The following is a 12090-nucleotide window of genomic DNA, read 5'->3' on the forward strand; positions in this document are numbered from 1 at the left end:
AAGTCGCTTGAATTGAATTTCAGTTTTTGTTATCCCAAATTGAATCCTTCATTCAATCAGGAGCATGAGGTGGTTAAGCTAAAGAAACAGCTTATTGAATTCGTCGAGGAGAGGCGTGGGTGGGCAACAGTCACTTCACAAATACTTAATTATGTTTTTTGTTATTTTGTTGTCTTTACCATGCCTAAGTTTATTGGGCTCATCTTCCAGATGGCTGGAAGAAATTGATCAAAAGCAGGCTAAAATGGTAGCGGCCCAAATCGCTTTGGAAAAACTTTTACACTTCTCAACTCTGAACAGAGACTTAACGCTATCCATACATCCCTTCAAACCAGCAAATGTTATTGCACCATGGAAGAAATTGACAAGTTTCTAAATCATGTGATTCTCTTCGCGTGAACAGTAAAGATTTTTTGACTGATTCCTTAACATATTGCCTGTATCCCAAGAATTTTTCATATATCTTAGTGCATTCACATCCCATTTCTTATGAATTTTTCTAAATTTTAGCTAAAAAACCACAATTCCTAAAATTTTATCCTAAATTTTACTAATATTTCAAAAACTCCTACATCTTATTCCCCATACTTTCTCTATTATATTAAAATAATCTTTTTTTTTTTTTTTTAAAATTCTTTTCTCTCACTTTCATTCACAATTTTAACAACTCACTCTTTTGTCTTTATCCTTATGTTAAGCAATATCACATTGTACGTAAATTTTAAACACGAAGCTGATTTTTTTTATATCCCGGGCATGAGAATAGTTTTGGAATTATTATAGTTTTAAAAATAATAAATATTCAAATTTTTGAATGGTATTTTATTTGCAACGGATAAATAAAAAGCACGATTATGATTTTCGCCCAGATCTAATGGTGATCGAAATGATTTAAGCTTTAGGCACACCCAAACGAAACAAATAGATAAATATGCTTTTTTCACACGTTAAGATAAATTACACACTTCATGAACTGTAAATTCATTCTCAATAACTGAAATAGTTAATGAAAAGAGAATGTGTACATTCATAATATTTTCTCAATTCTATGTACAAGTACTACTATTGCCCGTACACCAACCCCAAAAGCTCATTATATGTGCCCACAATAAAACTATATTGTAATTACAAGTGCTGAAACTGCCCATACACTGACCCCAAAAGTTTAGTACATGTCACCATAAGATTAATAAGAAATTTCTAAAATAAATTGTCAAAACAAACAAGCATGACATTGAAATTGCTATAATGAAACTGGTTTTCTCTAGTTTTCTCTTATGCCTCTCTTGAACAATTTCTAGTCGAGGTCGACTGATTTGGATATCCATTGATGTTTGTATTTTTTAAAGTTTGATTTTTAATCAGTTAATTGTCTTTTGGTCATATGCTAATATTTCTGGATTATACCAACAGAAAAACTCATAAGGCTGCCCAACCTACAAAATTGACCAGTACTGAAATATGTGGAACAAGACTACCAACACATATAAGCAAATAAGACCACCAATAAATGAAAAGTACTTCATAGTTTTGGCAACCGAAAAATCGGCCCCCCTCATTATTATTTGTATGAATAGTTCTTCGACATGCTTTAATACAATAATAATATACTGGTACTCATTTTGACGATAGTTTGCTAAGCGTGAGATATTCTTAGTGCTGCTACGTGACCCAAGAATTGGATAGTGTTATCTTTTGTTTTGTTTAAAGTGTGTACACAAACAGTGAGCATAATTAGTACAAACTATATTCCAAAGATTTTTACTATAATTCACAAAACTTTGATTGGCCGACAATGTCTTCAATAGCTATAACAATTAATTGTCAATATTCATTGGCCATCCGAGTTACCCTTTCATGGAGTTTTGCCTATTTCCGTTGTCTACACTTAAGTTTCCCTTGGGGAACCCCCAAAAATATCCAAACAATTAATCCAAGAAAGTGGCTCAAGAAAGGAGTGGTAAAACATAGGAAGTGACAACATCCTCCATGGCTGCAACAATCAGTTACCAGTAGTGATTAGTCATTCGGGTTACCCTCCCATAGAGTATGTGCTAAATTTTCCGTGTCCCTTCTCAACTTTGTTATCATCACAGCCAAGGGGGATAGACAATCAAAATCAAACTAAAGAAGAAAAATAAAATACCAAAGTAGCATGTTTAATCAGCTAAACAACCTTTATCTAAATTGTTAAACAGGATAAGTCATCGGATAACTTTGAGAATAACAAGCTAAAATTTTAAACACAGTTGAAAAACAAAGAGATGAAACTAATCCAACCAACAAAACTGAATAGCTGAACATAAAAAATGGCAAAGTAATCCAACCAACAAAACTAAATAGCATGCCTAAATCACAGCAGAACAACAAAAATTACAGAAAAACACAAATTACATAACAGTATAATAAAAATTGAGAGAAGAGTCTCATAATGGATTTTTAATTCAGGCATAGGTAAGCACATAACACAATTCGAATGACTGCCAAACGATTGCCTTTGTGAAACTTTCACAAAAAAAATGACCACACGGGTTACTCTGCCATTTCTAGCTTGCCTCATTCACAGAAGTTGTGATTTTACATATTTATCATATTCAATTTAACCATCATCATAGCCTAATTACATTACACATACAGTCCCAACGACAACCATTACATATCAACAATTAAAGCTGCAAAGAACAAAGCAATGACAGTGAGAAAAAACAAATAAGGAATCAACAACAAGAACCAGAAAGTCAACAACTGGTGAAGCCAACTATCACATCAATAGGAGAGCAAAACCAAGTGTCAGCTTGCCCAAACAAAAATCAAAGAAGCATATCACACAAAATTGAAAAATATTGTTTCCTTATTCAATTTTAACTTTGAAATTTATAAAAAGTTACTAAAGTTTACAATTCACAAAAACTTAATCATAGTAGAAATGGCAAGCTCGCTTGAATAAATTACCTAACATTTATCCAAAAAGAAAACCAAATTAGTAGTGTTTTGAAATGGCAAAGTCACTGACAGTGATCTTCAGCACATAAAGCATGTGAAATTATTCATAGAATCAAATGGCAAGATCACTTGAATAAATTACAAAACATTTATCCAAACAGAAATCAAAGATCTAGTACTTTGAAATGGCAAGGTCACTGACAGTGAAACTAAGCACATAAGCATGAGAAAATCTTCATTGTACCAAATGACAAGCTAGATTGAATAAACCCAAGAAATTATACAAAACATGAATTTCACAAGCAGTAGAATCAAATGGCAAGTGATGTGGGAATTTAATTTACACATTTTCTTATGCTTAATTGTTCAAGATTCAAGTACTTTGCATGATTCTTAGCTTGTTTGTCTAGAATTTTAGTTTTATTTTATATTAATTTAATTCTTGAGAATTCTTGGTATTTTTCAGGTGTTTAATTAGTGGATTAAGTTGAAATTGGGCTGATTTAGTAAAAACAAAACATTATTTAGTTTTTGAGTTCTAGCTGGAGCTACACACCTCTGTTTTAGCTGTCGTTTATCTCGCTGGATAGCTAATAGATAGGTATAGAACTTTTATGAAGAGTCCAAAACCCAGTTTTTCCATTTTGAAGTTCAAAACTTAGAAAAAACGGAGAATTCTGAATCTATCTAGAAGTTTATTGCAGCCGAGACCCTATTTTGGTTTTCAACGAGTATCTGGAGTTCTAGAAGTCAGAATTACGCAACCTCATGTGTGTTGGAAATTTGAGAAAGTGATCTAAAACTTTTATGAAGAGCCCAAATCTAAAATATGTCATTCTAATGCTCTAAATCCAGATGGAAGTTGTAAAGCCAAGAATTCTGAATTTTCAGGAGTAAATATCCAGAATATCTTTTGTTTTAAAATTTGAAAATAGAATCGATTTTGAATAGATTGGATGAACTGTATATTTGGAAGGAGGGTCTTGAAAATAAAAATCTCTAGAAAAAAAAATAAAAAAGAAAAAGAAGAAAGAAGAAAAGAAATCACTGAAAGAATCCACAAGAAATTCAAATTCAAAATGTGCTAGGGACAGCCTGAATATACTTCAATATTTTGACCGTAACTTCCTACTCACATTTTTTATTGATGTGATTCTTGATGGGTTGGAAATGTATCAGAAAGAGTTACAACTTTGTCATAATAAGAATTTCAAAATTCAGACTCATGAAGCACGTACGCGGTTGCCCAGATAAGTCCTAAACGTTAGGCGAAAATCAGAAAAACCTTAGGGTTTCTTTCTACCGTATATAAGCATATCATTAGAACGAAATTGGAGAGGAGTTTGAATTTTAGAGTCCAATAGTCCAGACATTAGTTTTTAAGTTTCTTTCAAGGAGGTGGATCTGAAGGGTAGAGGCGAGAGACGCATGCTTCATCAATCGACTCCAACGAATAACACTTGTTTTATTCTTTTTCTTTTCAATTTCATTATGAGCTAATTTTATTTTCTAGAACTTTGTTGTAGTCTAGCATCGAACACACAATTTATATTCTAAATTATTTTATTTTTTAATATTTCCATGATTGAGTGTTTATTCTGTGTTCTTAATGCTTGCAATTTTTAACTAATTATTGTTTGATCTATTGAATTTTAATGAGACCGGGATGTGATTTGTGATTAAAGCTCTATGATTAAGCACTATTAGTTGAGCAGAAGTATAGATACTTTATCGTGATTAGCGTAATTTTTAAGAAAAATCCAAAGAACTTAATGGATCTCCAATTAATTAAATTCACATAAAGATATTCAGTTATTAACTGGAGATATTTTTAGTATTATTCGAGAAAAAATATTGAATAGTTAAGGGAATTTTATTAATAATTTGGGATAATTGGAATTCTATAATCAGGAAGAATAAATTGTGAGATTCGTTAGGTGAAATTAAACGCTCTAGTTCTATTCTTATTATATTTAAAATCCTAATTTTAAGGCTCTTTTTCTCCAGTTTAATTTAGATAATCTATTATTTAAATTTTGATTTTCTAAATAGTAATTAATTTAGTAAATTTCAGTTTTCAATAGAATAATTAATCTATGTGGGTTCAACATCCTTTTCTTTGAAATACTTTACTACTTATTATGATTCTGTGCTCTTGCAGATATTTTTAGCACAGCAACAATCTCACTGATTTTACAAAGCACATAATTTTTCTTAAATTATACATAGAATGAAATGGCAAGCAAAATTGAATAAATTACACAACAATTACACAAAATAGAAATCAACAAACAGTACAATCAACATGGCAAGGCAATTGACAGTGAAACAAAGCACATTAGAGTTGCATGTGAAATTTTTCATAGAATCAAATGGCAAGCTAGATTGAATAAATTACACAGAAATGACACAAAACAAAAATCAAAGAAGGCAATAGAATCACATGGCAAGGTCATTGATAGTGAAATAAACCATTTGATTATGTGAAATTCGTAATAGAAAGGTATGACAAGCTAGATTGAATAAATTAGGCATAAATTTCACAAAATAGAAATCAAATAAGTAGTAGAATCAAATGGGTTGGTCATTGATAGTGACACAAAGCATAAGCATGTCAAATTCATAGCACAATGAAATGGCAAGCTAGCTTGAATAGTAGAATGCATATATTTCACAAAATACAAATCAAACGGGCAGTAGAATTAGATGGATTGGTCACTAACAGTGAAACAAAGCATAAGCAAGTCAAAATTCATAGCACACTGAAATGAAAAACTGGATTGAATAGCTGAACACATAAGTTTCACAAAACAGAAATCAACGAAGCAATAGAATCATATGGGTTGGTTACTGACAGTGAAACAAAGCATAAACATGTCAAATTCGTATCACACTAAAATGAAAAGTTGGATTGAATAGCAGAACACATATTTCACAAAACACAAATCAAACAAGTAGTAGAAGCAGATGGGTTGGTCACTAATTTTATAAAAAATTTCCTCGAGAAGCAAGTAAAAGGTCGACAAGACAACCTAACATGATATTCATTCTAATTTCTTTCTCCACCTACTTATGTTCATTATTTTTTCTTTTTGTTTTTACTTTTCAACGTACAAATGTACATATATCATGAACCTAGCTCGGTTTATTATTATTTTTCTCTTATTATTATCAAAATTATTATCAAAGATAACATCATAACATGATATTTATTATTAACAATTGAAAGGGACAAAATTAAGAAAATGCAAATTATTTCGCTCCTGAGAGGCTACATGGTCAATTTGTGTAGGTGAGAAATAATGGCAAGTACCATTTCCCGCCAATTCTGGCAACTTATTTTGATCGATATTGTTGGTCCTTTATTAAATGAGAAAACTTATCATTTTAAGAATAATTTTTTTATAATTTTTAAAAATTTTAAAGATAAAATTACCTAAACTTACATTGCAGTCCCCAAATAGAGACAGTACGTAATATTTCTCTTTCATGATTGAGTGTTTATTCTATGTTCTTAATACTTGCAATTTTCTAACTAATTATTGTTCGATCTATTGAATCGCAATGAGATCAAAATGTGATTTGTAATTAGAACTATAGGATTAAGCACCATTAGTTGAGCGAAAATCGTAATTATTTTATAAGATCATTTTAATGCTACATACAATGTAATATGTGGTTTTCATATAAACAATGTAATATTATTTTATAAACAATTTTATTTAAAAAAATTAAATAGAATGAGTTTGAATGCTGTATCAATCTTTTTTTCATGAAAAAATATTCATAACATGTAGGTTTTGATTAAAAAAAAAAAAGGTGAAACCCGGAACTCGGGTTCTAGGAATTTAAAAACCGATTTCCTTTTGGGTTTCGGCTCGAGTTTGACCCAGGATAACTTAGTCTGGGTTCCGACCCTGTTTTGAAGCATGGGTTCCCAAGCCAAAACCCGGATGAATAATGTCATTTAACAAAACACCTGACATGTGAAAAGACTCAAATCATGTTTAAATAAAAAACTCACATAATTTTTCTACGTGAGTTATTCTATTTTTAAATCAGTTTGTAAAGTATATTATTCATATTATTTAAATAATAAAATTTGATTTATGAAATTTATATTTTAGAATTTATATTTTAAATTAAATTAAATTATTTTAATATTTTAATATATTTTTACAACGAGGCGATGTCTTTATGATATAGATTGATGAAGTTCCCCAAACTGGTAAAAGGTCGACAAGACAACCTAACTTTATATTCCTTCTAATTTCTTTCTCCACCTACTTAAGTACATTATAATTATCGGACAGACATTATATATGTACATTTGTACGTTATTTTAAATTTTTATTTAAAATATAATAAATAATTTAATTTATTTAAATTTTAAAATAATAATAATTTTTAAAAAATATTCTAATAATATTTTATTAAATTTATCTAAAATTATATTATCTCATATCACCTCACTATTTTAAATTAAGAATTAAAAGGGACAAAATTAAGAAAATGCCAGTTATGAGGTCCTGAGAGGCTACATGGTCAAGTAGAGCAGGTGAGAAACAATGGCAAATACCATTTCCCACTTAAAAAAAAAAACAAAAAACAAAAAAAAAAACAAAAAAAAAATACCATTTCCCACTTGCCAATCCTGGCAACTTATTTTTATCGATATGATGTTGCAGTCTGCAGATAGGTCAAGGGAGGAAAGGATCAACGCGAGAATTTAGTACGTACTGTCAATTCTAGAAGGGAAATTGAGTTTATGAACCGATCAATGTTGGAGTACTCTGGATCATTCCGAATCCACGTCCTTTGCCGTCACAATATATTTCTTTATTATGACTATAGATATTTTTTGATTTAAAATAGGATAATGTTAGATACAAATTTTAAATAGATAAATTTTATGTAAATTTTTTATAAAAAAATAAGTTCTACTAAAAAATAATATTATTTTTTTAATACAAAATTTACTTTTTTTATAAAAAATTTGTACGAAACGTATTTATTTAAAATTTGTATAAATGATTCCTAATGAGGACGCAGTTGTTGGTTCTGTTGGGAAGCGATTAAGTAATGATTAGTATCCACCAGCGAAAACTATAGCGTCCATCATGTACATAATACATTTTATTTTGACTTGGCCAAAACAACACATTAGAACTGCATTCAGTAGTCCATGATCAATTTGGAAGTGGTCGAATTTTGGTTGCGGTTTTCAACATCATGTGTGCAGTTGTTAGAGAAAAGATCAACAAAATAAAAGCCTGATTAATTATAACTACTCAAGCTTTACCGTGCAAGCAAAAACATAGACTGGTTCAGTGGCTTTTCCCTCTATAAATAGATCACAAGTTTCCATGCAACGTATCTCTCAACCCTCACCCGACCAATACTACACAAAATTTTTACTAAAAGTTAGAGACAGCCTCCAACATGATGAAAGGTAGTGTTCTCATGTACCTGCAGCTTGCAACTGTGGCCTTGTTGGCTTTGGCTTGCTCTCTCGCCTTTGCCTCCGACCCTAGTCCTCTTCAAGACTTCTGTGTTGCAGTCGACAAGTACGATTCTGCTGGTATGAACACAGTCTTATTACTACATTCTTTTGGGAATCATTTTAAGCATCTATACTGATTTCCTTATATGTAATTATGCTAGGAGACGATATTAACTGCATAACATGATACTTTCAATTATAATGGAAGTTCTACTGTTCCTTCGTGATAGTAACGAACTTTTTTTTCTACATGCAGTATTTGTAAATGGAAAGTTTTGCAAGGATCCAAAGGATGTCAAAGCTGAAGACTTCTTCCGCCCGGGGTTAAATGTTGCCGGAGACACCTCAGGTCGACAGGGGTCGAATGTCACCGCCGTTACTGTGAATGAATTACCAGGCCTCAACACCCTAGGCATATCATTGGCTCGCATTGACTTTGCACCATACGGCCAGAATCCTCCACACACACATCCTCGTGGCACTGAAGTTCTATTTGTCTTGGAGGGTACTTTGTACGTTGGCTTTGTCACCTCTAACGGAGATGGAAACCGTCTCTTCACCAAAGTTCTAAATGCTGGAGATGTCTTTGTATTCCCAGTTGGTCTCGTTCACTTCCAGCTCAATATCGGAAAATCCAATGCCATTGCCTTTGCCGGTCTCAGCAGCCAGAATCCGGGGGTTATCACCATAGCTGATGCAGTCTTCGGATCTGAGCCTCCCATCAATCCCGATGTTCTCTCCAAGGCCTTCCAAGTAGACAAGAATCTGGTTGAATATCTTCAAAAACTGTTCTGAAAATAGAAATATATAAAATAATAACCACATTAATGAACCATTAATTAAATAATTCGAATAAACTGAAATTTTCCATATATGTTTCCTTTATTGTAATTTCATTTGAATAATTATAACGAAATACGACAGTTCCTTACGTATTGTCTCATTTCCTTAATTTCTCTATTTGAGTTGTGGCATGGTACGCTCGATGTAAAAGGAATGAGTATTGTAGTAATTCTGATCAAGAAATTAATTTACCTGTTATAGTGCATTGATCTATTATGTTTTAATTTTTTTGTTTTAGGAAAAACAATGGATAGAGATATTACTTAGGATTCGCTAATATCCGCTCAAGTGTAGAGCAAATTGGATCTGGTTATTTGCCCTAGTAATTAACATTGGCTCTGAAAAACGTGTACACCCAAGTAGTCGACCACCATTCATCTCAAAGGAACGTTCTAAGACCGAAAAAATAAAAAAAAATAAAAGATAAATGTTGTACTGCGTTGACCTCCTATATAAAAATTAGCCTAGAAGGTCAAGTCAATGTAGTGAAGTGAATACGACTCTAATAAATTATAATATATACAATTTGTATAAATATATATTTATATATAATGTGGGGGTGCAGGCTGGGATTGGCTCCAGCCCGCCCCCGCTGAAGGCCCAGATGCAGGATAGGTTGCCCCATCATCCGCATCTAACGGACGGAGGTATGCCCATGCAGAGGTGGGGCGGACGGGGGTGGGGTGTGAGGCCCCGCTACCCAACCCAAATCCCAGTCAACGTTGGATAATGAGCAAGTGCAGGGCTCGAAAGAAGGCTTCGTAGTTTAGAATCTCATATTTTGAAATTACCAGAAGTCGCTTGAATTGAATTTCAGTTTTTGTTATCCCAAATTGAATCTTTCATTCAATCAGGAGCAGGAGGTGGTTAAGCTAAAGAAACAACTTAATGAATTCGTCGAGGAGAGGCGTGGGTGGGCAACTGTCACTTCACAACTACTTAATTATGTTTTTTGTTATTTTGTTGTCTTTACCATGCCTAAGTTTGTTGGGCTCATCTTCCAGATGGCTGGAAGAAATTGATCAAAAGCAGGCTGAAATGGTAGCGGCCCAAATCGCATTGGAAAAACTTTTACACTTCTCAACTCTGAACAGAGACTTAACCCTATCCATACATCCCTTCAAACCAGCAACTGTTATTGCACCATGGAAGAAATTGACAAGTTTCTAAATCAAGTGATTCTCTTCGCGTGAACAGTAAAGATTTTTTGACTGATTCCTTAACATATTGCCTGTATCCCAAGAATTTTTCATATATCTTAGTGCATTCACATCCCATTTCTTATGAATTTTTCTAAATTTTAGCTAAAAAACCACAATTCTTAAAATTTTATCCTAAATTTTACTAATATTTCAAAAACTCCTACATCTTATTCCCCATACTTTCTCTATTATATTAAAATAATCTTTTTCTTTTTTTTTTTTTAAAAAAAATTATTTTCTCTCACTTTCATTCACAATTTTAACAACTCACTCTTTTGTCTTTATCCTTATGTTAAGCAATATCACATTGTACGTAAATTTTAAACATGAAGCTGATTTTTTTTTATATCCCGGGCATGAGAATAGTTTTGGAATTATTATAGTTTTAAAAATAATAAATATTCATATTTTCCAATGGTATTTTATTTGCAATGGATAAATAAAAAGCACGATTATGGTTTTCGCCCAGATCTAATGGTGATCGAAATGATTTAAGCTTTAGGCACACCCAAACGAAACAAATAGATAAATATGCTTTTTTCACACGTTAAGATAAATTACACACTTCATAAACTATAAATTCATTCTCAATAACTGAAATAGTTAATGAAAAGAGAACGTGTATATTCATAATATTTTCTCAATTCTATGTACAAGTACTACTATTGCCCATACTCCAACCCCAAAAGCTCATTATATGTGCCCACAATAAAACTATATTGTAATTACAAGTGCTGAAACTGCCCATACACTGACCCCAAAAGTTTAGTACATGTCACCATAAGATTAATCTGAAATTTCTAAAATAAATTGTCAAAACAAACAAGCATGACATCGAAATTGCTATAATGAAACTGGTTTTCTCTAGTTTTCTCTTATGCCTCTCTTGAACAATTTCTAGTCGAGGTCGACTGATTTGGATATCCATTGATGTTTGTATTTTTTAAAGTTCGATTTTTAATCAGTTAATTGTCTTTTGGTCATATGCTAATATTTCTGGATTATACCAACAGAAAAACTCATAAGGCTGCCCAACCTACAAAATTGACCAATACTGAAATATGTGGAACAAGACTACCAACACATATAAGCAAATAAGACCACCAACAAATGAAAAGTACTTCATAGTTTTGGCAACCGAAAAATCGGCCCCCCTCATTATTATTTGTATGAATAGTTCTTCGACATGCTTTAATACAATAATAATATACTGGGTACTCATTTTGACGATAGTTTGCTAAGCGTGAGATATTCCTAGTGCTGCTACGTGACCCAAGAATTGGATAGTGTTATCTTTTGTTTTGCTTAAAGTGTGTACACAAACAGTGACCATATTTAGTACAAACTATATTCCAAAGATTTTTACTATAATTCACAAAACTTTGATTGGTTGACAATGTCTTCAATGGCTATAACAATTAATTGTCAATATTCATTGGCCATCCGAGTTACCCTTTCATGGAGTTTTGCCTATTTCCGTTGTCTACACTTAGGTTTCCCTTGGGGAACCCCCAAAAATATCCAAACAATTAATCCAAGAAAGTGGCTCAAGAAAGGAGTGGTAAAACATAAGAAGTGACAACATCCTCCATGGCTGCA

At 32.1% G+C, this 12090-nt stretch overlaps 1 protein-coding gene across 1 annotated transcript; it reads left to right on the forward strand.

Moving 5' to 3' along the window:
* Window positions 1-8318: 8318 nt before the first annotated feature.
* Window positions 8319-9487, forward strand: LOC109010249 (germin-like protein subfamily 1 member 13). The gene is made up of 2 exons (XM_018991022.2): window positions 8319-8524; window positions 8703-9487. Exons 1-2 carry the CDS (start codon window positions 8386-8388, stop codon window positions 9239-9241), a joined length of 678 nt encoding a protein of 225 aa, XP_018846567.2. The 5' UTR covers window positions 8319-8385; the 3' UTR covers window positions 9242-9487.
* Window positions 9488-12090: the final 2603 nt, after the last annotated feature.

The sequence above is a fragment of the Juglans regia genome, chromosome 13, assembly GCF_001411555.2.
Source record: "Juglans regia cultivar Chandler chromosome 13, Walnut 2.0, whole genome shotgun sequence".
NCBI lineage: Eukaryota > Viridiplantae > Streptophyta > Magnoliopsida > Fagales > Juglandaceae > Juglans > Juglans regia.